The sequence below is a fragment of the Gobius niger genome, assembly GCF_951799975.1.
Source record: "Gobius niger genome assembly, chromosome: 18".
NCBI classification, from domain to species: Eukaryota; Metazoa; Chordata; class Actinopteri; order Gobiiformes; family Gobiidae; genus Gobius; species Gobius niger.
The window spans coordinates 16,782,933-16,807,995 of NC_136869.1; the positions used below are offsets into that span (position 1 = coordinate 16,782,933).

The window sequence follows — 25,063 nt, forward strand, 5'->3', positions numbered from 1 at the left end:
TTTACCAGCTCAGGTGCCTCAATTAATTATCTGTTAATTTACACAATATATTATCATACTATAACATTTTTTATTATATGTTTTTTAATTGAAATGTTTAACTTTAAACCCTTTGCAAACCTTTTGTCCAGGTGACAGGTTTTACGCCTGCTGATCTTTTGAATGTTTCTGGTTATGTCACGATATACACCGGTAAAATACTCACAGTTTTCCTGGAAGATGGACACATTTGTCAGTGGAGTCGCAAAGGAGAAATGCCTATTTTGTCAGTTCAAGTGTCTCCCTATTTATTTATTTATTTTTATTTATTTTATTAACTAATTGCACTAGTTTTGGTTTGTTATAAACTCCACAGAAATGGACGGTACAACCTGACCACTCAGCCCCTTTCTGAGGTAGACTCAGGGGAGTACACACTGTTGTGCCAATATCAAAATAACACCTCAGTCTCCATGACCGTGTATCTTAATGTGGTCACAAGTGAGTAAAAACTTCTGTTTGTGCTCCAACTGTTTTATAGAGTTAACATTTTCATGGTGCATTTGTTCTTTAGAACCTCCCACAAAACCACAGCTGGTCTTGAATAACATTCAAAAGTCATCATCACCATGGTTTAAATGTATCACTGATGGTTTCCCAAAGCCTTGGATTGAATGGTCAAGGTAAAATATTGATTAGTGCTACAAAGATTCCAAACAATAGACATTTCTAAGCTATGTGAAATAACCTTTTATTGTGTAAACAGTGGAAAGGTTGCACAAAATCCAAAAGAAAATGATGGCATTGTTGAAAGTGAACTCTCCAGCAAAAATTCTTATCAAATGGGAGCAATGTGTTGCGCCTCCAACAAAGCTGGACGAGAGTGCACCCAACTCTATGACTTTGGTAATTATTAGTGTCTTTTAATGTTGATAAACACAACTACATTATGGAATGCATTATTTCACAGATTTAACAAGCACAACATTGCTTTCTAATGTGACACTGAGCCCCGGACAGTCCTTATTGATGCGGTGCCGTGTAGAGCACTATAGGTATCCTGAATGGCAGAAAGACAACAAGGCTGTTACAAGGTTACCATGCCCATCCAATGACAGAAACAAGGTTATATTTCTGACAATGACGATTTAACTGGCATCTTGGATTTTCAAATGTATTTTTACCCAAAGCTTTTCCTTTTATCATTTTTTAGACATGCCTTTGTAAGGATAACAATTTTTCTACTAAAATGTTGTACCTCTCTATACCATCTCTCAACGTTGACAACAGTGGCACATATACATGCAGAAGTGGAAACCGGACTAAAACGGTTCATGTTTCAGTTCAGGGTAGGTTAAATTAATCATTAACATTGAATTGTTATAAATGGAAGTTATTCTCTCGACAAAATAATGTATTTCCTCAGCTGAAGGTTTTCTCTCTGTTGAGATGGAAGAGAGTCGGATCATACCAAGGAAACACATTAATAGCTCATGCTTGCAAGCAAATGTTTCCTATCACCCCTCTATTCAAAAATGCTTCTGGGAAACACCAGATCAGAAAACCAAATGCCGCACAGAAGATTGGGAGACAAAGCATAAGTATGTACTGCTACAGTGACAGATAAGTAGACTATAGTAACTATAGAGGTTCATAGGCTAATAATAAGCATGTCTACTTTGTTTGACAGAAGCGTGACGCTATGTGAGCATCTTAAAACAGGAGAGTACAAGCTATACATTGAGGCCGGGGGAAGAAATGAAACAAAGTTTCAATCATTATGCGTTGCTGGTAAGATGTGTTTATGTAGATATACGTAGTACTGTATGTATATAGCTTAACGATTCAAACCTCAAATTTAACTTCTTTTCAGACACACCTGATTTCAAGATTACTACAGATGATAATACCTACACTGTGAAAACCTTCAGTGTTGTCCCAGCCAATTACACGTGGATGACCTGCTTTAATGACAGGTATCCTCAATGTTAATAAACTTGATGAGTTAAAGCCGGTAATTGATTTTTATCTTGTTGCAGCTGTGAGTCAGATTCATCTTGGGAAGTAATTCTCCAAACTACAGAGAAAGACTTGGAGGTATCCTGTAAGAAGAGAATTCAGAGTTCACTGAGACGAGAGCTTGTGACAGGACGACATGTGAAGTTTTGTCTCTCTAACGCTGTCGGACAAAGGTGTCAAGATGCTCCGCATTTTCAGCTTGCATCCCAAGCCTCAACTGGTAACACTTATGTTAAAATATGTAATCTTCATGAATGTGCATATTTCCACATAATTACTTTTGTTTTGTTTATCAGGTAACCTATATGATGATAACAGTGCACTTTTGAAATCATGCAGTATTTTTCTGTTTCTGGCATTAACCATAGTTTCCATTCTGCTCCTATACTTCATTAAAAAGAAGGTAAAAAAAATAATTGTAATAATAATTGTATGTAAACAAATGATAATCTTCCTCATTTGGTTTTTAACAGAAACCAAAGTATGAGCCTCAACTACAGATGATCCAGATGATTGGACCAAATGATAATGATTATATCTACATCAATTTCAAGGACTTTGCATATGATTCAAAGTGGGAGTTTCCCAGAGAAAACCTGGAATTAGGTAAGCAACATTATCTTATGAAACTTTGTAAATGCATGCTTAACTAAATTGAGGATTTCACTAAACGGTTGCTGAGTGCAGGTAAAGAGCTAGGTTCTGGTGCTTTCGGCATGGTGCTCCAGGCCACGGCATATGGCATCAACAAACCTGGTGTCTCACAGCACGTAGCCGTGAAAATGCTCAAAGGTTAGTCAAGCAACAACTTCCCTCTTTAAATGCCTTTTAGCCTTGTTGTGTTCATGTGGCATCATGGAATTCTATTGAGCCTAATATTGCTGTGGTGAACAGGTCAGAATATTTTGACCTACTTTATCTTGTCATTTCTGGGCCTTTCCACATGAAGCAAAACTTGGCATAAAGTCTCATCTCCAAGTTTCCTTTATCAACGGAGATAAAACCCTTTACTGTAGAATTAAAAGATGGTGGCATTATTACATCACACAGGTGCAAATGTTGTCACCTGGAAGGACTTAAATAAGCCATAAGATAAATACAACAAGTTTGTGCAGTTAGTCCCAAACAATAAGGTTCAGAGATTTCTCCAAGAGCATGTCACTCATAGAATTGAATGAACCCTGCCCTCTATCTGAAATTAGAATTTCAGAAAGCCATGAATACAAAATTGTACAGATCTTTTGTCGGATTATGTTGCAGAGAAACACCAGACAGTGGAGAAGGATGCCCTCATGTCAGAGCTGAAGATGCTAACTCACGTCGGCCAGCATGCCAACATTGTTAACCTACTTGGGGCATGCACAGACTCGGGTACACTTTGTACTAAATTCATATGCACTACCTTCTTTCAAATGTCATACTCTGATACTTTTATTGTAGGTCCCATTTACTTGATCTTCCAATACTGTCATTATGGTGACCTGCTCAATTACTTGAAGAACAATAGTGAGCGCTACCACAAGTCTGTGACCGACGCGTTCAAAAAGGACCGCTTCAGCTGCCTGTACCACAACCTGCAGAACAGCAAACCAGCCAGGTAGATAACTTCCTCATTACATTTTTACAAATAGGAAAACAATCTTTCAAGAGATTATTTGGATTGTTAATTAGGCTTATCTGCAAATCCCTATTATCACATCAATTAGACTAAGATATAATATGTTTGTCATAGAAATAATAATTATGTATGATGGCCTGGGGCCAACTGGGGGGCCTTAGAGGCACTACACCCAACACACACACACTTATTTAAAAGGAAAAAAAATAATTTATTTGCAATATTTAGCCTTCTGTTGTTGTTACCTGTTATATAATGTATCTGGAAAAAAACAACAAATTAGATTGAATAGAGTTTATCATGGATTGTAATTGGGGGGCCCCCCATCATGTCGATAAGTGTTGATAAGTAATAATAGCTGTAATATTTATGCAACAGAAACTTCACATTTGTAAGAGAATAAGTTTGAATTCAGTGGAACCACAGAATTTTAATTGTTTATCATTATCATTATTATTATTAACACTTTGTACCCAATGAATGGAGATCAAACCTTTACAAATAATTTACAGGGAGATTCAAACAACCGTGGACAATTATGTGCCAATGTACAGTTCTACCACCAGGGGGCAGGAGAACATCACTCTGCTGAGCCTCAACTCCACAGGCGATATGGACAGTTTTGAAGGTCAGACACTGGTTCAAAAATAAAACCAATATTTTCATAATTCCCATAATTTACTCTGTCCACAGACCCACTGATGTTTGAAAGCCCAGACGGGGAGGAGGAGGATCTGGAAGCCCTCACATTTGATGACCTGCTCAGCTTTGCTTACCAAGTGGCCAGGGGTATGGAGTTCCTCTCCTCCAAAAATGTAATTATGGAAATAGTTCCGCTACACCACAAACGCAAATCATAGTTTATTTATAGGATTATGTAAGATTTTTAAAAACTTTTAATTCAAATACAGTGCATCCATCGTGACCTGGCAGCTCGAAACGTTTTGGTCACAAAGGGTCGACTGGCCAAAATTGGCGATTTTGGACTGGCACGAGACATTGACAACGATTCAAACTATGTTGTAAGAGGAAACGTAAGTACACTGCAAAATGACTTAGTACTATTTAATAATAACAATACTACTCTAATGTCTTGAATTAAAGGTACGTTTGCCTGTGAAATGGATGGCACCAGAGAGCATATTCCAGGGAATGTACACCATGAAGAGTGACGTATGGGCTTATGGCATTTTGCTGTGGGAGATCTTCTCACTTGGTACAAAAACACATTTAGTATTTTCTTTTAATAACAAGTTAACAGACACAATTATAACAGACCGTAATTTTATTAGGTGTGTCCCCATATCCCGGCGTGAAAGTGAATCACACTTTCTATGCAATGATTGAGAGAGGATTTAAAATGGAAAGTCCATACTATGCAACCGAGTCTGTGTAGGTATCCATTTGTGTACAGGTTATATAAAAATAGCAGTGCATTTTTAATTTTTTATAAAAGATAAATATATTATACTCTGAAGTAACTGGTCATATTTCTTTAAAGATACGACATAATGTGCAAATGTTGGGAACTTGATTCATGCAATCGTCCATCCTTCTCCAAGCTGGTTTCCTTTATGGCTGCTCAGTTGACAGAGAGAGAGGAAAAGGTCTTCATAACCATACTATTAATCAAAATGTCATGAACACATGATAACAACGGTTTTATGCCTCCTACAGCTTTACCACAACATGCTTGACTCAAACTCCACTGATTACCAAAACACTCCCACCGTTTTGGAGATTTCAGCGTTGATCAAACCGACAGAGAACGACACCGTGTCAGGGAATGACTACAGTCCAGCCAACACGACAGAGGACGGTGAGCGTGAACTGTGTTTAGACACAGAAGATGGAAAACCCATGAAGGTGTGGCGGTAGCAAGGGCGATATGCAGTTCTCACATTTTATGAAGTGTTTTACTAGTTATGAGCTAATCAAAATGTGCTGTTTAATGTTTTATGAAAATGTACACTTTTAAAGTACTTTCCATTAATATGCATACACTTGTTGATATATATATACATGCATAGGGGCAGTTGCTTATATCTTATAGGGAGAGAGTACCATTGCATATTTTGCAGCTTGTATTTGTATGACATTTTAAATAAACTTATCAAAATTAATTAATTTTTTGATGGTGTGTAGAATTTTTCAGAGTTCAATTAAATATTCTAATAAAACAGAAAAACTCAGGTCTGACAAACCCAAAAATGTGTCTTATAATGATTAACTGAAAATGTATGTAGGGTACATTGAACCCTACTACGGCTTGCGAATATTTTTCGTAGGTATGTTCTGCCATCAACCAATCACAAGTCATAAATGTAAAAAAGTTATCAACCAATCAGCTTAACCCTGACCCTGCCCTAACCACTAACCTGAAGGATAGTGGGCTGGTCCCTAATCTTAATATATCTCTGATTGGATGAGATGTACACAGTGGCAGAAGGGCAGAACATACCTACGAAACCAAATTTCGCCTACGGGTTAATAACCTCCATGTCAAAACATTTTGCGGAGTACAGGCTCACTCATTTTTAGCTTATGCTGTCACGGTAGCAGTTTAACAAATATAAACAACATTTAATATGGATTTTCCAACATTAAATTCTCTGAGTTATGAAGAGTTTGTGAACATTTTTGGAAACGTAGTAGAAAAATGTTCTCTAATACCTGCTGCTGTCTGGTCCAAACGTCCATTTGCCAATTTGTCTGCGTTAGAAGCTGCTATTCACGAGTTTATAGACGCGCTTCCGGAATCAGGTAAGTCACATACTGTCACTCATCAGAAATAGGCCACTTAAATGTCCTTAAAGAGCTCCTATGTCCAGGCAAAGAAGGCATCCTACGCTGCCATCCAGACCTCGCGGGAAGGGATCTCCAACGCGGCACGTTGACTCCTGAATCTCGTGAGGAGCAGGCACGAGCGGGACTCGATGCTTTAGGTTCAGCAGAAGTGTCACTTTTGGCCCAGCTCAATCAGGAATATAAGAAGCGTTTCGAGTTTCCATTCGTCATTTGCGCTAAGATGAACGACAAAGCCACTATTTTGCGGCAGCTCTCGGAGCGCATTGGCAAGGATCGTGCAGAGGAGAGTGCGCGCGGGATAGAGGAAGTGAAGAAGATCTGTCACCTCCGTCTGAAGGCCCTCATACTCCATAAACTTTGAAACATTATGGCTAATAATGCTGTAACAGCTTTCCAGACGCTGTTGTACGTAGGCACTAGCCTGCCATAACAATTTAGCCTGATCAAGGAGAAAAGTTCATTACATTACAACTAGTTTATCTCCTCACACTAGAGCCCACTGCGTATAAACATGTAAAGCCAGATGTTGCCGATGTCTCCTGGCATTGAGTTTATCCATTAAAGATGTTTTCCCCCAAATGTAAGGGTGCTGTAAATGTGTTCTTGTACATTCTATGCCGATTCCTGCTGTCCGGCCGTGGTTACAGTGAGCCCCAGTGGTGACCCTGGGGGTGTGGGCCTCTGAGGTCCGTTGGTGGAGGAGACAGCTCTACCGGCCTGGTCTCCAGAAGAGATGGAGCTGTCCTGGTCTGCGCCTCTGGCCCTGCGGCGGTCCTCCTCCTTCTTCCACTTCATGCGGCGGTTCTGAAACCAGATCTTAATGTGGCGCTCTGTGAGGCTCAGCGTCAGCGCCAGTTCCACGCGCCGAGGCCTCGAGATGTAGCGGTTAAACAGGAATTCCTTCTCCAGCTCCAGCAGCTGCGCTCGCGTGTACGCTGTCCGCGTGCGTTTGTTCTCCTCTGTCTCCCCCATGACATATGACCCTAAAACGAAGGCAATTTAGACATTACATGGTCCTAAACATTTTCCAAAGTAGGCGTAGGCAACTCATAGGGTAACTAAAACAATGTAGCCTATTTCGTTATCTTAACAAACAATTTATAGGCTATATATTTGCAGCATAGCCCCTAAAGAAAGTAGGCCTACCCAATTCCTATATTCACATCCATCGCGCAAAAATACAAAGAGACAACGATTTGGAACCAAAAGCATCATATTGTTTGCGAAACACTGCACAATTTTCTGTGAAATCAACAGATCTGAAAACGTACCTGGCCACTGGCCTCTCCAGGTGTGTGCGTGAGACTTCGTTGTTTTCATCCAGGGAAATGGCACTTGGTACCTACATTGATCAATAGAGTCTGTGAAAGCTGCAGAAGGCTGGTGACATTGCTGCTGCTGCACCTGTGGATGGTGAAGCTGAGTTATGCCCGCCTCATCTCGGAGAGGTACAGAGTAAGGAGATCCTTCGGGCAGACTGGCTTGCTCAAGAGCTCCCAGGGACGGAGGTGTGTACACTGAATGCACCTGTCGGTTCATGAAGAGGCAGGACGGCGGACTGCTGCTGTACTCGCCCCCCTGGACCCGCTGGTACGCACAAGAGTCTTTAAAAACCTGGGAAGGGTAAAAATGATCGTCCCGATGCATGACTGTGGATCCAGTGTAGCAGAGCTGTGGAGCGTCTGCACTTCACCTGCTTCTTAGAGCAACTGCAAGGGCCAAGCAGCTCCACAGGTGTGTCACCCAGGTATCACGTGACGTAACGCACAGGCCATTGGCCGCAGGACTCCTCTGCGTTTTCAACCTGTTTCGGTAAACTCTACGTTTACCTACTCAACAGGTAAACATGGTGGAATCTGCGAATTAGTAACCTGTGTTCGTGAGAGAGCAGAGTGCAGGGTCACATAGGCAACTACCAATATTCCCAAATGTGTCTTGTTGTATGTGCCAGAGCTGATAAATCGATATATATGGTCGCAAACACTGGTTGACCTGTGAGATAAGAGCAGGGTTTATGGAGTTGTCTTGGAAACTCTGATGGGCACCTCAAACAAAAGACCTTTTACTTTTAATGTTCTAGCACTCTGATTTAGTAACTCCTAAATTGAACCCATTAAACTTCTTTAAATGCATCATTTAACACCATTTAGCGGGTGTGGACACAAGTCCTCACTGGATGAGCCATGAGTGACGATAACAAACATTGGGTTGCTGGGTCGCACTGTGCGCTGCACTCTGCATGTTTGCTGGTCATCCGCGTTTCGCGGGCTGCATCGCCCAATTTAACTGCAGCTCTTTGTCTTAAATCAATTAAAAGGCACCAAAATCAACCTTCCCACGCAGAGGCCTATGTGAATGGATTGCAAACGATAAAATCACTTATAAGTTTTGGACACGTTTGGCCTGTTTTGGATACATGTGCCCAAAAGACGCACAAAATTATCCATATTTGCAAACAATTCTTGAGAAGCAATTATGGCTCTTTTGACGATATCTTAATGGGGCACTCAAATGCAATAAAATTCAAGACAGTAAACCAATTCCACACAAATCACCTCCTGCACTATGGCTTAATGGTGTTTATATTTGATCAATGCTGCAAAGAGGAAGGAAATTGTTAAGTTAACCACAGCTATTTGCAGCTAAAGCGAAGATGGTCAAGGTGATTTATGAAGCGTGATGCCACGCATAAAATGCCTTTTAGATGGAAGGCACAATAACCCATTGGATACAACAATAATGGCCCGAGAAACAACAGATAAGGGGACAATATTAACAACACTGGCCACCCATTTAGAAAAAGAAAAAATGTTGAACTTTTTTGATAATTTAAATACAAAAAAGGTGCACTGAGTTGAACACTGACACAAGTACAACAGAAATAGGTCTATTTACTTTGCACTTATCAATATAAATAATTAAACAACATGTGTGTGCCAAGGTGCAGCTGAAACAACTAATAAACAATCAACACAAAAAGTGGAAGGTCATAACTCAGAACATTTCCGAAAAATACAATTTCAAATTTAAGGTTTGCACCTTTTTCATACTATTCAAGTTTGTATCCTTGATATGAAAAGCTCTGCAGAGAAATGTTCATTTATGTCCGTGTTTTTTATAACCATCACGGCCTCGATCATGTTTCTCCTCTCTGGTGTGTCTCTCACGTCGTTCCTCCTCTTTCTCGCGTCTTCTAAGATTCATAGAGCTGCTGTCTTCCCGATGGTACTTATCTCTGTGGTCCCTGTGCCTGTCCCTGCGATGAGGAGGTGATACACTGCGCTCTCGTCTTCGGTCCGGGGACTCGCTCCTGAAGCGCCCCCTGGAGGCAGACTCTGACCTGGATTCCTCTGAGCGCCGGTGGAGGCCAGTGGAGCGCAAAGTGTTCAGTAAAAAACGCTTGTTTGTGCTCTTCAGGGGACACTTTAACCTTTAAAACAGCACAAAAAAACAAAAGAATCTTAACCAGCCTAAAAAGGGTTGCTTGCAGAAAACAATTTCACTACAGCGGGAAAACTAGGGAACACGTTGTACATTGCATAGACTAATAATCATTGTGGATGCAGCGAAATTGAAGGATAACAACACACTTTTCGCAGGTTAATCTTTGAAACGGCTGCCCAAATGTTTAACCATTGTAAGAATAAAAATAAAATCATAATGAAAATTACCTCCAAAATAAGACTATTTAATCATGTGTGCAATGACTGAGATAGAGCCTCAGTGTCTTCCTGACATAAAACAGAGTCAGAAAGCCGCAGGTGGTATGCCAAAGTTTTAACTCACCATCCCGAGGGGCCCATGGTCTCTGCCCTCACTCTAGCCCGGTCCGTTTCCCGCAGGAGCTCCTCTATTGCCCGCCTAGAAGGACAAACACACACACGAGACAGAACCATGGTTTGGAAATACTCTTAGAACTGATAATTGCCCAATTGCCATTGATATTGATATTGAAATAAATAATAATAATAGGCTATCTGTGTTGGGATTGACCACATATATCCTCTCGGGTCTCTAAAAGAAGGCTGAGAGCCAGTAAAAGGTTTGTGTAGATTAACGAGGCAAAGTGAATGTCCTAGTATGACCCAAGCTGCTGAATCAGCGGAGTCCGAGCAGGTGTCACTGAGCTTCCCCAACCACAGACACGACTCTTTATCAAAGGCTCTTTTACTTTACTTTGACAAGTAAGTTAGTCAAAGTAAGTAAGTACTAGTAGAGTAAGTTACTGCGGTCAACGGTCAACATCCCTATAAGCTTGTAGCATTAGCTTTATGCTAATAAAACACATCCACTAAATAAATACAGTAATAAAATCATAATTTACTTTTCAAGATCATTGTCCTCTGCCATCATATGGAGGCTTGTGTTAATTACAAGCAGCGAAACTGTATTTAATTACTAAAACGGGCCAACTATCGTTTTGTTTATTTCTCTTCCCCGGGGTCCATTGTGAAGGACCCTACACAAGGGTTGGCTTTGAATATGCCTGCTAAATCAGATGAATAGTAGTAGTCCATTTTTGACAACATTTTAAATACACATTTTTATTGTGACTCCCCCCACTATTTCAATTTTTTCTATCCATGTACGTATTTCGTATTATGTACACATATATATGATTATTAGCAGGCACGTTAGACTTAGATCCCGCCCACTTATTTTGACAGACAGCCGTGGGCGGGACTAGCGCCTCGAGATGCACGGGGGCGTTTGCGGAGCGGTCTGGTGCGGTGAATGCGTGATTGAGGTCCCGCTGCGAATCGTCCCCTTCTGGGGCTGGATTGTACAGCACCAAAGAGCAATTTGATCAGGTAATAAAACATGATAATTTGAGCAGCTTTGATGCTGCCATAGAGTCATGGGCATGGTTAGAGCTGTGCATTGATACTGCTGTTATCGCTACATCAGTGCGCGGAGGATGGTGCGCTGGCCGCTGACATATGGGGCAATGTTTTCGGGGTTTTTTTGTTGTTTTTTTTACACGCGTATTTGTTGGCTGTTTGTAATCAAGCGCACAAACACAATCTGGAACCTAGTTGTATTGCTCTCATTGACAATTTATGACTGACACAGTAGGTTTTAATTGTCATTGCTTTTACATGTCGGTGTCATGAATCTGTAAAGCACACAAGCTGTAGAACGGTAGATTTTAACTGCATCAGATTCATTGGCTGGAAATGTTGTCATCGCGAATTTAAAACACACAGGTGTATAATCATAAGTGTTATTCATTTATAGCATATTGATAACATTTACAATATCACCGTGGCCTTGGACTCCCACGGATATCTGCTACACTGAATTTTACAATCATTTGTGTTATAAGGGTTAGAGAAAATAGCCTGCTGTTAGACTCTCCTGCATTGTCTAAAATACATGGATGTGCCTTTTGCAACCAGAAGTGCTTTGAAATCCACATAGGCTATTTATTTAATCATGCCCACAAAGCCAATGTACAGCCTGAGTCAAAAGGCTGCTGTGCAAGTGTTTACTTTTGTGAATCAGTCTGTGGTCGATTTAGTGATGTCACAGCTTTGTTATAGAAACAGAGGGGCCTTGTGTCCTCATGTTTAATGCATGTCCAGCTGCGGGATAGAGACAGAAGCAGCCAGTCACACGCGCACGGGCACGTCCCTAAAGGAGGATGGAATCAGTCACTACCGGTCCAGTCGTCAAGGAGACAGAGGAGACAGGTTGTCTCAGAGATGGGTATCCAAGGAAACAGGCAAAAGAAGCAGCAAAAAAATAAACAAAGGAGGCTGTCATTGTCTGAAAGGCTTTGAGGCTGCTGTACCAGGGAGGAGCAGAGCATCCTGCCGAGTGAAGTGCATCTGTTGTGTGGCTACACTCTGAATGTCAAGCCCCGCTGAGCAGCACAGGCACTGGGTCGTCATGGAGACAGAGCTGAGCTGAACAGAGGCAGGTAGTCACGGGGGTTTGGCGAGCTTGCTGTGGACTTAGGCACGGCCTCTGCTGTCAGATAATAGCATCATGGTCAGGGGTCCATGGGCCCAGACCTACACTATTAGCTCTATTAGACCAAAAGTCACAACAGCGTTTGATGTGAAGCTAGATGTTAGAAAACTATCTCGGCAAATTCCCCACTCTACGTGGTAAAATGCTTTCAGGCATTTGACAATTAGCTGGCCGTCAATCAACAACCTCATCAACTACTACACATTCGCACGCAAGGTGGGGAAAGTGCACCCTAGGACACTACAACAGTTTGCACTGGTCATTATCTTTATTTCTTTGTGTGTCAATCTTATGGACAGCCCACTGTACTGAGCTCATTTGAGCTTCTTGCTGGAGCTGGACCCATCTTCATCTCCCTTGGCATCCCAATCTGACTATGTCTGATCTGTGTCCTCTCCGTGCCTCAATCCTAGATAATTCCCTCTATGTGGAATTGGAAGATTGCAGCAGGCGAGAGCAAAAGAGAGATTATACTGCCAGATTAGTGGACAGGAGCAGCAATACATAATCTCAACACACTTGCTCATAGACACACATTCAAGCACGTGCATGCACATGCTCAATGCATTTGCCACATAAAAAATGAACAAAATCTGACACTTGTTTTTGTCAAACTGCTGTTTAACCTTTTTCTGTCCTTCTGTCCTGCAGGGAGATGTGAAATCAGTCACTGGGAGGCATTTGTCCTCTCTGTCGCCCATTCCTCTTGTGCTTTAGGGATAGGGAAAATTTGAACCCATCCCAGCACCACCGCCCCACTGGAGTCTTTTGTGCCAAGATCAAACTGTGTTGAAGCAGCAGAGATGGACAGCCCAGGCTGTGAAGTCACGCTCCCCAAGCCTGCGGAGCCAGTGGTGGACACTATGTGTTCAGAATGTGGGCAGCTGCATCGAAGCAGGGAGAACCACTTGTACAACTACCGTTTGGAGGTGGACGACGACCTGGTGTGCCACATCTGTTTGCAACCATTGGTGCAGCCTCTGGACACACCCTGTGGACACACCTTCTGCGCTCGCTGCCTCCGTAGCTTCCTCCAGGACCGTGACTTCTGTCCCCTTGATAGGGCCCACCTCCAACTGCAGGCCTGCCGCCGCTCCAGCATCCTGGTCCACAAGCTGTTGGACAAGCTGTCTGTGTCATGTCCTTTGACCCCAGTCTGTTCTCTCAGCATGCCACGATGTGACCTGGAGGCCCATCTCAAACACAGGTGACCAGAGTAATGTGCAGGGTAACTGATGAGGAGTGGGATTTGTCCTTGAGAATATTTGCTAAATATTCACATAATTTGCGGTTCTCTACAGGAACAATAGTGTATTGGCTTAGCTAGACTGAAGTGAAAGTCGCCCCTATTAGTATCACACTCTGTGCTCAGACCCATTTGGACCAGGTGCTATGAGACCCTTAAGGGATTATTAGGCTGTAGGTCATGTGATGGGGATTAGTGTTTCCCTACCACAGTCATGGGCTAGCTGACCAAAAGCTGGATGTTCTCATTCTGTAATCATGCTGAGCAACTTCAACAGTAGAGACCTCTTCAACCATTTCTTCTGTGAGACGGCAAAAGGCAACCCTGGATTATGGTGAGTCCAGTCAATAGTTAGGACAGTGACTTGGCGTGCATAGTGCATCTGTTGTAGTTACAGCTTCCCCATACGAATTGTAATCTTTCATCCCCTTAGCTTTGTTGACATCTTACCTTTAGTGAGTTTCTCTTGTGCTTTGTGCTTTCATGGAACTGCACAAGATAGATCAGATAGAGACCAGAGTGAGTAACTATGCATCTTTTGTACATTTTGTTGAATAAAAAGTTGCACTTGACTTCACAGTAATAGCATGGTAACAAAAAGTGTAAAGGATACAAGTCACATCTATTACTTTGTTTCATGGTAATGTAATTAAACATTACCCGAACCCACTAAGACTGTAAATATGTTATTTGGTAATAATATGGAAACAGAATGCAAAAGACGTTTATTCTTTGTTATCCCAGTTACCATGCTACTGCCATCCTATTAACATGCCATTACTGTGCTGTGCCGTAAAGTAGACATTGTTTTATAATGACTGAGATCAGAAGATGAAATTGAATTTGAACATATACATACATAAATTATCTGGCACATCTCGTGGTGGTGTGACTCTTGGTTATTGACTTGTGACCACGCATCACCTAAGACAAAATGACCTAACAAGCTTATGGCTCTCAAGCTGTTAAAGTGTGGTGTGAGTCAGCTGTTTTAAAAGAAACCCAGTCTCATGCGAACTTGATATGATGTCTTCAGTGTATTCAGTGACAGTAGGACTTCATGAGATAATGGGAGAAAATAGCTAATTAAAATAGTGAAACAGCCAGTCACGATCAAAGCCTGAAGCAAAAATAGTTTGCTGTAGATCTTGCCAGCCAGGTCACTGAGAACGAAAGTGACATTCTTTAGTAAAGATTAAACCCACGTGGCCTGTTCCTGTAACTTGCTCACTTAGATGGAAAGAAGGAAAAGAAGGATGATGTTCGGCTAGCATATTACAGTACATTTTTCAGTGGAAGGGGCGATTAGAAATACTATTTGGGTAGTGGAAAGTGGTCAGGGTGAAGTCAAGATACTACATAATATTTAAAACAATAGCAATGTCATGTACTATATGATGTCACATTCATCACAGTGGTCTGAATTAGATGCATCTTGGGAGATTATCCCATGGAGACCTTTTGGAGCAGGGGCCATTTAAATAATTTGACCTGCTAAGAGCTACAAGTTTAACGCTGAGAGCCAATTAAGGGTGAGACCACGCTGATCCCTTGAGGCTGTGTTTATTTCAGTACAACTTCTGTCTGAGGACTTTCTATTTGCGGGGCCGGCCTGACGCTTCTGGAAACAAACTCACACAAAATCCAGAATGAGCCTGCTCTAAGGGTAAACAAAAGTAGATGTGTCTTCAACAAAATTAGATTAGTGAACGTTTTTACTTAATTTTATGAATCAAATAAACATGAGAACCGATGCATCAATAAGCCATAGGAGGTGCAAGGGGATACAAAACTCTTTTTCTTGTTTCTGACTTTGTGAAGGTGTCCCGGGACCAGGTGCCAGCGGACCAGTGTGGAGGTTCCACAAACTGAAAGTGGGGAAGAACGAGCAATGGTGCCAAGTCCTCCTAGATCACCTCATTCCCCACAGACGACCATCAGAGAGGGTAGCCCCTCCCCACCCACCCGATCCAGTAATGCCTCTAACAACGGGCCAGTGTGGACTGAAGACGCCGGCCTCGACAATCCTGCCTTTGAGGAGAGCACTGAAGAAGACAGTAAGTCAATACGTCCAGTGTTGCACTGAGAGAGAGAGATTTGGCTTGTCAGTTTGGTTTAGCTGAATCTACCATCCCGGCCTGTCTCCATCTTCAGGTGTGGTGGGTTTGGAGTGCGTTGTCCCCAGGGTGAAGCGGCCCCTCAGCAACCCCTGTATACACCTCCTCCGCTCCGTCAGCTCCGCCTCATCTGGCTGGGACTGTCCCGAATCACCGCCCCTCTCAGCAGAAGAAGGTCAATAATTTGTTCTGTTTTCCTCCTGTTGTGATTTGGATCTCTACGCGTGTAATAACATTTGTGTGCTTTAGGCTGCGTGAAGCTGCCCTCTCTTCCTGAAGGGGAGATAACTGCCATAGAGGTGCACCGAGCAAACCCATACGTGGAGCTGGGTATCAGCATAGTGGGTGGAAATGAAACGCCCCTCATCAACATTGTGATCCAAGAAGTGTACAGAGATGGAGTCATCGCACGGGATGGGCGGCTGCTGGCGGGGGATCAGATTCTACAGGTAAAAGGATAACTAAAGCCAGGCAAAAACCCGATAGAACATAATAATGAAATGAGTTTGCAACTATTTCATTACCATTTACATTCATTTTAATAATTCCTAAATGTAGTTATTATTAGTAGTAAATCATCACCTCCTTTCTTTTGCGGAAACCTTATTTATTATTTAATCTATGATTTTCTGATCATGTTCAAATATGATTTTTTGCTCCATGATATGAGAAATTATTGCGATTATTGTCTATCTTTAATATAGCAAACCGTAAGTTTCAATACATTAAAGCAGGGGTCCTCAAACTACGGCCCGCGGGCCAAATCCGGCCCGCGAGATGATTTAATCCGGCCCCCGACTTGTAGAGCACAAATCCCTGAGTATGTCAAAAAAAAAAGTAAGTCTCTAGCCCATTCCTGTGCGGAGTTAGGATATTTTAACTAAATAACCAGTTTACTCATTCCAGCCACTAGGGGGAAATTTGAATAAATAAAAAATAATTCCACAGGTGTCCAGCAGAGGGCACAGAATATAAACACATTATAGCCACGTGGTAAATGAAGCTTACCACCACAGAGTGTGGAGAGAATGAATAATGACTACAGAACTTTGGGAAACTTGTGAACAGGCTTGTAAAGCACAATACAAGTGTAAGAAGTTATTACTTTGGTCACATTACAGAATGATGTTTTATTTGAAAATATAAATAAATGGAAATTAAAACAAAATGTGAAGACTTGATTACTATTTTTGCAAACCACTACAGTGAAACAAGTATGAGCCTGAATCAAGTGCTGATCTTGTGGATGTAGTCGTGACTGTGCAGGCGAGTCATCTCTACTTCACAATGAGGCATTTTGGTCTGAGTCATACAATTCTATGTTATAGCCAACCCGGTCCGGCCCCCCATCACAGTCAGGAACAATAATGTGGCCCCCAGAGAAAAAAGTCTGAGGACCCCTGCATTAAAGTAACGCTTTTTATTAAATTAAGAATTGCTGAATCATGGTCAAAACAAGACTGAAAAGGAAATAAATTATGATATTTTAGAAGTCACTCGACGTTTTTGTTTCAGGCAGTGTTAGTAACAATTTGTAAAGCTCCATCCGATGTAAAGGCTCAGTGATATTGAGATAGATTGTGGTTTCTTGTGATATTGTGTCTCCAAACTTTGGCAATATATTGTGCAGACCTACATTATGAGCTTAACAAGCTCTTTGTTAAGGCTTTTTTATTAATGTTTTATTGAAGGCATCTTGAACCTGGCCAATAAGATTGTGGCAGATTCACAAGTCCAGTCGCAGGTCCGTGATGCTGCAATGTAGGATCAAATCTCTTTTAACAACTGCGCTACACTTCATTGCTCTTGGTATTGGATCATGTGGACTTCTGATTTTACCTTTTGTAGCTATTTATGCTTTTATCTACTATATGTGCCATTGTTGTCTTGTCTATAGACGTTGTGTTTTATCAGTGTTAATGTTCTCAGACAAATTCCCCTCTGGGCCAATAAAGGTTTCATTCATTCATTAATTCATATTGCTATTTCCAGGTGAACAATGTGGACATCAGTAATGTCCCACACAGTTTTGCTCGTTCAACTCTGGCACGGCCTTGCACCACCTTGCAGCTAACTGTGCTGCGCGAGCGTCGCTGTTCGTCCCGGGCTGCTCCCACATCCTCCTCCTCCACCCCCGCTGTCCCCCACGCCCCTTGCTCCACCCCTGAGGGCAGCCCACCAAGCCCTACCGCCCTGAGGATCACCCTGCACAAGCGTGACTCGACTGAGCAGCTGGGCATCAAGCTGGTGAGGAGGACCGACGAGTCAGGGGTGTTTGTGTTGGACCTTTTGGACGGGGGGCTGGCAGCGAAAGACGGGCGGCTGCAAAGCAATGACCGAGTGCTGGCTGTAAACGAGCAGGACCTTCGGCACGGCACCCCCGAGCAGGCCGCGCAGATCATACAGGTTTGGAGGTTCATGGAGTGTAGAATTAAACATAATGAATGCGCACAATAATCAGACCTAATGCATCTTCAGGCAAGTGGAGAACGAGTCCATCTGCTCATAGGACGACCACGCAAACCATCTCCACCTCCTCCGCCAAAATCTAACTCTACTAGAGACCTCTACTGCCTTGAACACTTTCTGCCAAACCACAGCTCCACGCCAAGCCCTGTGCCCTCACACCTGTCCCGCAACAGCACTCACAGAGTAAGGACATCAACTGTTTCTGTGGGAGAAGTACATTGTAGTTTAAAGTGTAATAATATGTGTATTAGATAATGATGGTACGCACTTATTGTCTAAACATGTACATCTATATGTGTTTTCTCTGCCAGGACATGTCCCAGTGTCTGTCGTGTAAAGAGAAACACATCACAGTGAAGAAGGAGCCCCTCGAGTCTCTGGGCATGACAGTGGCAGGAGGACGGGGGAGTAAGAGTGGGGAGCTGCCAATCTTTGTCACCAGTGTCCAGCCGCATGGCTGCCTGTCCCGGGACGGACGAATCAAGCGAGGTGTGTTTTATGTGGTGTCTAGGAGTGTCTTTTAAGATTATCCGCTTGTGCATAATGTTGGTGTGCTTTAGGTGATGTGCTGTTGAGCATTAATGGTCAGGACCTGACTTGCCTGAGTCACAGTGAGGCAGTGGGGACTCTGAAGGCATCTGCTGCATCCCCTTCAGTGCAGCTGCGAGTGCTGGAGGTCAGTATGGTGGAGGAGCATGACCAGCTCCTGTCCCACTCCCACGACAGTGACTTCGACGCCAACTGGTCACCATCATGGGTCATGTGGCTCGGCCTGCCCAGGTGAGTTTTCCAACTGAATCTCATGGGTTTTTTTGTTTCTCTTTAAGCTGCACTCACCAGTTATTGACACTATAAAGCTATTTCAAGTTACATTTACATACTGTGCAAAACAGGTTATCTTCTCTGTGTGTGAGTGCGTTCTCCTCTCGCCCTTACAGTTACCTCCACAGCAGTCATGAGATTGTGCTGCGCAGGAGTCACCCTGGGAGCTGGGGCTTTAGCATCGTCGGAGGATATGAGGAGAGCCACGGCAACCAAGCCTTTTTCATCAAAACCATTGTCCTTGGCACACCTGCGTACTACGATGGCCGCCTCAAGTCAGTGGATTATAATTCTTCTTAAGATACTATTTTTTGCTCCTGTTAGAAGTGATTCAGACATGAATTACTGGCTCATTGCCAATTGTTCATTATACAATTCTCTCATTGGTTCTTTTTAATGTAATAAACCTGGCAAAAGGCCTCATACTCCATTAAGGTTACCATAGATTTTTGGTCAGAGAGAAACAATTAGCCATCCATAGGGTGACATGTTAAGCAGTCAATAGTGGTAAAATTGATTCTTTGGCTTTTTCCCGAGGGTTACTACAACAGTACTGGTTTCATATATGGCAGTCCTATAGTACAGTCACATACTGGTAAACTAGCCCTGACGAATACAGTTTTTCAATACAGCAAATTTACTTCAAATTTCACAACCATGTAGCAGTAGACCTGACAGCTTTGTGGTTTTATTGTAGGTGTGGAGACATGATTGTGGCAGTAAACAGCCTGTCAACAGCAGGGATGAGTCACTCTGCCTTGGTGCCCATGCTGAAGGAGCAGAGGAGCCGGGTGGCCCTCACTGTGGTGTCCTGGCCGGGCAGCCTGGTATAGCTGGGGCTGGTGACCTGATCCCTCTGAACATGGTGGTGGACATGACTGTGCTGGGCCTAATCCTGGACCAAAAGAGACTGTTGTAGAGCCACAGGAGGTCAGTCCTGGAATGGACCTAATCAGGACTGAACTCTCACTCTGCTGTGTTCATGTGTTGTGTGTTCCTCTCATGGGGAGCATGTAGTGCAACTGTCTGTGCAGTTCTCATCTCACGGGGCAGTGCAGAGCCACAGATCCTCTGGTGGACACAGTGCTGCAGGAAGAGTGAGCACTGTACTCACCAGACGACACCAGACCCTGGCGCTCACTGCCTAAAGCCTCATCATGAACCAGCTCCTCACTCCGCTGCACTTTTATACATGTATGAATGTGTCCACTTTGTTAATAAAACAATCCTCAAAGGAAGACTGGCATTTGGTTATTTCTTTAAAACAGATGGATATATTCTGATAAATCGATAAGGTGAAGGCAGCGATATAACTTTTCATTGCATCCTTCTTTGGGACAAGGAAACTGCCTTTTCTCAGCAGAGTAGAACCAAGTATTACCAACCACACATGGCAATTTGACTGAGGAGAAAGTATGAGTTTAGTGCAAATCCAGTTACAGCAGTTACCTTTATGGTCTTTCCTGTGCTGCAGATGCTACGTTCACGTGTTTCCTTTAAACAAACATGCTTCCTCTTCACAAAGACAACCTAAAGATACACAAACAGTTTTAGTCAAACAACAATTGAACAGACCTGCACTTAACCACCAACCATCATGCACTTTCTTTGTGCAGCCAGAAATCTTGCAACCTCAACAAATTATTTTGGCCAAAAAGTTTACACATTTAAACTGATTGGAAAGACAAGGCTTTAATGTGCACACACATACGAGCACTGAGCTTTTTCACAGTCTTGACAGTTGCACTGCAAAGCCAAACAATTGTCAAAACCTTTAGCATTCATTCTCTGCTTATAAATAACTCAATAGCATTTTGCATCTTTTCTTTCGGTTGTGAAGTCTGGACATGTGGTTTTTCATGCTTGCATTAGTGGCAAAGGCCTCAGAGCAGCTTTTGACAATACACCTTCATAAAAGAATAAACAGTTTAACTATTGATACAACCATTTTGGACGAAACTGTGGCTTTCTTGTGTGGCTTCTCTTCACTGTGAGTTAGGTTTACTTTGCAACTTCTCTCCTATCTTTAATAAGAGATGTCAAACGTAGGGTTGTATGTTATGAATCTACGGAGCTTGTATTTAACAGGAACGAGGGCGCAGGACACTTTTGGACCTACATTGTGCACCAAAACTGTGCCTCATGTATCTATTTGTGACAAGTTATTTGAGGTATGTTTTGGGGGTTGTGCCACAGCATGGACTCAAAAGGACTGATACTGAGGCAGTGGTCACAGTTGATGACGTAGACGCTGTAAACGCGTGACTCTATCCTCCAGATTGATTTATACATGCTCTAAATGTGTCATGAAGGCACCATGTCTCGCAGCAGCCAGACCACAGGAGGCGACGGTCTGTCTCCATTCGCTGCAAGCAAACACAACATTTACAACTCTAATCTCACTCTTATCAACAGTACAACTTTGTTTTCGGATCGGTGCGATGCATTGATTCAGAAAATGACTTTAAATTCAATTTCTATTGTCAGGAATGCAAAGCTGAACAGTTCAAGAGAATATAGGCTGCTTCAGTCTTAGTTTAAACTTCATATTTCCATTCTGGGGTAGCCTAGACTAGATTACTTGATTAGCCTACATTTTACATATATTCTGAAAGAGTCACAATAGTTTGGGACCTTTATGAGTATCAATAATAAAAGTATTGCAACAATGCTCCATATAGCAGCAGTGGTAAAATTGATTCCTGAGGGTTATTTCATACAGTAGTAGTTTTATATATGGGAATCCTATCTCTCCAAAATTAACTTTGAATTTCACTGCGATGTAGTAGTTCAGTTGTGCAGGGCAGTTAAAATACAAAGTTGCTTCCTAAATCTATAACAGACCCTTTTCACCTGTACATAGTTACATTTATTTAATACTTTTTCTATGATTACTACTTTATCATGATCGCATACGCAATAGTAGAAAAAGCAGTATAAGCTTTATATGTATAAGCAAACATGAAAACCTGTAGACTTTATACTTGATGCATTTGTTAGGGATGTTTAGTTACACACTTTTACACCTACTTGAGTAAAATTATCTGGAAGTAATGTTACTTTAATCTGCTGCCTCTGCCCATACCTGTTAGAGAGGGCAAAAACAGGTGCGCAGAGTGACAGATAGGGACAATCGAATAATGCTATCTTCCTGTCTAAACACCAGCGCTCACCCTTTGCACAAATGCCATGCTCTCGTGTGAAACCTTTGCTTCACTGCGGTGAATGAGGGCCTTTGAAAGCGTGTTGGGCGTTGACTCTGTGCCCTCCCACGCTCCAGGTATGACCAGGCTGCAGGGGTTATCAGACCAAGCCCCCACCCCCCGTCTACCTCTGCCCATCCGGCCCTTCCCCTGTGGCCTGTCAGGGGCTGCAGCAGTCAATACAGCTGTCCCAATATCCACATATACTAGAGCCAAGCCTCCCCTGTCACTGATAACCATGCAGTTATCAGCCCAGCTATCAGGCACAGGGCCTGGGTGCACTCTGTTTGGACTGCCCTGGGATTTCCTGGTGCCTTTGTCAAAGTGTGAGGTATGTCATCGTGGAAAAACATATAGGATTGCACAAAAGTCATAGCTAATACATTACATCTAAATATCATGTCGAGTGGTAATTTTGGGCCAATTTGACGCAGGCACTTATAATTATTTCACCTTAAAAAGCACAGTATACAAACCACACTTTATTCGCTGTTATTAAACATAAATACTAATAAAAAACATTCACCAATTAGAGGCTATAAATTGTATTTGTATGCAATTACGATAAACACAGAATAACTTTTAGCCTCTTCCAAACAAAAAACTCTAGTAATAGCTTAGAAAGAAATAATAAGTAGGCTACAATAACACATTTTCTTTAGGGATTAGGGATTTAATATTTCACACTATATGTATTAGACTATGATTTCCAATATGATTCCTTTTATGCATGCATGTGTGTGTGTGTGTGTGTGTGTTTGTTTTGTGTTACTTTTTACAATATCCTTTCCCACATTATCTTACATGTGTGAGTGTAGTGATAAATGTGAGTGGTTTTATCGTTCCCTGTAAATAACAACAACATAAATAAATAAACCACAACTAACTATCTAAAATATACTGTCTCCCTCATGCAATGTTTGTAAACTAAATGTCGGGTAGAGCACCTTTAAAGCCACACCGCGTAGAATTTCAACCAATAAATAAATAGAAGCATAGATATTTTCATCATTGATAAATATCTCATAAATGTACAAGACATGACTGTAGCTTTACTGGGAGTGGGTACGTCTCCAGCTCGTTTCCATGGAGATGTTGACGAGCTGAGATTGGGCTCTCATCCTAATCCATTCTTTGATTACCCACTGCAAAAATAGCGTCGATCTGGTCATTAGGGGCATGTTTTGTACTGACGGCAACAGTATAGTCCAAAATGTTACGCAGTGTGCCTTTAAATGAATGAATCGTAGCACCTTCATGGATGCAACAATAATCCTATGTGATTTGGATGTGTCTGCCATGCATCATTTGCTGTTGCAGCCTGTCTGCCCATGTCCCGTTATCTCCACATGTGTGTGTGTGTGTCGTGTGTGTGTGTATGTGTGGTTAATATGTAACAGTGCAGGTCGATACAGCTGCTCTGTGCTGCTGGCTAAGCTTACACACTCAATCTGTGAGTGTCAGAGTGCGGTGATTAAGGAGTCCGTGGTGTTCTGCCTTTTATCCGCGCTGCTTGTCTCTCGTTCTTTCTCCATCTCCGCTGCTTGCTCACTCCTCTTGTCTGTTTACTTTTTGTTCCCTCAATCAGTAACCTCTTGGAGTTGGGACACACCACACACTACACACACAGACACAGACACAAAAGCTTTACTGTAGACGTGTGTGATATATTAGAAAATGTCCAACGAAAGGTACATTTTTACACATTTACAGTGAGATTTACAAAAGCCCCTTTTCACCCCTCAGTTTTCAGGTTTTGGGCTCTTAACGTATAAACTTTAACCAGGGGATAAACAAAAAGTGTTATTACTTCTCTGTAGATATTTGGGAATTTGTGGATTTAAAAGGCCTTCTTTCTTAAACATGCCTTTTTTCCCCACACAGTCTAGGGACAATCTTATTCCTTCTTTATTGCACATTTGGGGACGTAATTTTCCAGTATAAACTTGCCTTGCCTTTTTTTTTTTTTTGCTTGCTTTTCATTTTACCCAGAATAATTGGTTTGTTTCTATTTTCTAGGATGATTAGAGAAGATGATTAGGCAAAATTAGCATTTTTACAGATTTCTATTTCAGCAATATTATTCAGAATCTAACTAAGATCTAGAATTGGTGTTAATAATAATAATGTAATGTGACAACAAAATAAACCCATAATTTTAAACACAGCACTTACCATAATTCAGTGTTTGCCTTATGTACATATTAATGCACTAGGCTACACAATTGTAAGCTTGCAAAGCCTTTTTTCCCACATTTCTCTCAGGAATCACAAAGAAGTTTTAAATGTATATTGCTATTTTCCCATATTCAGTGTTCCTCACCTTAAGGGACTTTTGTTCACATATTGTTTTCTTCTTTAAACTGAGTTCAAGAGCTGTGGGAACATCCAAACTAAACACTGTCTTATCTCAACGCAAGAACCAGTCAATCGATACCAAGGGCTTTATTGATTGATTGTTGCTTATTTTCCACAATGAAAAAAATCTCTCTGCTCACCTGACTCTTAAAAGTGCAGGGAGCGGGACCCCAGCTCATCTCCACAGAAATTTTGAATTAATTTCAATTGATCTTGTGACATTTAGCATTGTAGAACCTGGAATGTTCCGCAGTGTGGCTTTGAAGAAAATCACAAAACATTTTATTTGTATTTATTGTGTTGAAATGAACACTTTGAAGATATTACAGAGAAGAGCGTAAAAAAAAAAACTACAGTGTTCTGACCCTGTGCTCCTTGGTCCATCTCTGACACAATGAACACACGTCCCTGTCACCTCCGTCTCTGTAAACTGGCCCTAATAAGTGTC

The 25,063-nt window shown here is 42.0% G+C and overlaps 5 protein-coding genes across 5 annotated transcripts; 3 read left to right on the forward strand and 2 right to left on the reverse strand.

The window, feature by feature from the left end:
- The first annotated feature begins 131 nt into the window (after positions 1–131).
- On the forward strand, positions 132–5,724 carry LOC306977948 (receptor-type tyrosine-protein kinase FLT3-like). Its single transcript, XM_079576390.1, has 21 exons — positions 132–265; positions 356–662; positions 746–885; positions 950–1,104; positions 1,193–1,328; positions 1,406–1,580; positions 1,670–1,770; positions 1,853–1,955; positions 2,019–2,218; positions 2,295–2,401; positions 2,472–2,604; positions 2,686–2,790; positions 3,259–3,369; positions 3,439–3,595; positions 4,129–4,244; positions 4,310–4,431; positions 4,528–4,650; positions 4,721–4,832; positions 4,909–5,008; positions 5,118–5,223; positions 5,294–5,724. Exons 2-21 carry the CDS (start codon positions 469–471, stop codon positions 5,492–5,494), a joined length of 2,697 nt encoding a protein of 898 aa, XP_079432516.1. The 5' UTR covers positions 132–265; positions 356–468; the 3' UTR covers positions 5,495–5,724.
- A 429-nt stretch (positions 5,725–6,153) lies between these two features.
- On the forward strand, positions 6,154–6,924 carry urad (ureidoimidazoline (2-oxo-4-hydroxy-4-carboxy-5-) decarboxylase). The gene is made up of 2 exons (XM_079576415.1): positions 6,154–6,379; positions 6,448–6,924. Exons 1-2 carry the CDS (start codon positions 6,205–6,207, stop codon positions 6,783–6,785), a joined length of 513 nt encoding a protein of 170 aa, XP_079432541.1. The 5' UTR covers positions 6,154–6,204; the 3' UTR covers positions 6,786–6,924.
- A 69-nt stretch (positions 6,925–6,993) lies between these two features.
- pdx1 (pancreatic and duodenal homeobox 1) lies at positions 6,994–8,916 on the reverse strand. The gene is made up of 2 exons (XM_079576414.1): positions 7,696–8,916; positions 6,994–7,407 (listed from the first exon to the last, which is right to left on the reverse strand). Exons 1-2 carry the CDS (start codon positions 8,069–8,071, stop codon positions 7,037–7,039), a joined length of 747 nt encoding a protein of 248 aa, XP_079432540.1. The 5' UTR covers positions 8,072–8,916; the 3' UTR covers positions 6,994–7,036.
- A 212-nt stretch (positions 8,917–9,128) lies between these two features.
- On the reverse strand, positions 9,129–10,883 carry LOC306978002 (uncharacterized protein). Its single transcript, XM_079576460.1, has 3 exons — positions 10,749–10,883; positions 10,211–10,285; positions 9,129–9,854 (listed from the first exon to the last, which is right to left on the reverse strand). Exons 1-3 carry the CDS (start codon positions 10,775–10,777, stop codon positions 9,521–9,523), a joined length of 438 nt encoding a protein of 145 aa, XP_079432586.1. The 5' UTR covers positions 10,778–10,883; the 3' UTR covers positions 9,129–9,520.
- Positions 10,884–11,101: 218 nt separating this feature from the next.
- Positions 11,102–20,288, forward strand: lnx2a (ligand of numb-protein X 2a). Its single transcript, XM_079576047.1, has 11 exons — positions 11,102–11,235; positions 13,052–13,607; positions 15,468–15,703; positions 15,801–15,938; positions 16,013–16,212; positions 17,756–18,169; positions 18,242–18,415; positions 18,544–18,721; positions 18,793–19,012; positions 19,171–19,329; positions 19,752–20,288. The coding sequence occupies exons 2-11, from the start codon at positions 13,204–13,206 to the stop codon at positions 19,885–19,887; spliced, it is 2,259 nt and encodes a 752-aa protein (XP_079432173.1). The 5' UTR covers positions 11,102–11,235; positions 13,052–13,203; the 3' UTR covers positions 19,888–20,288.
- The last annotated feature ends 4,775 nt before the right edge of the window (positions 20,289–25,063 follow it).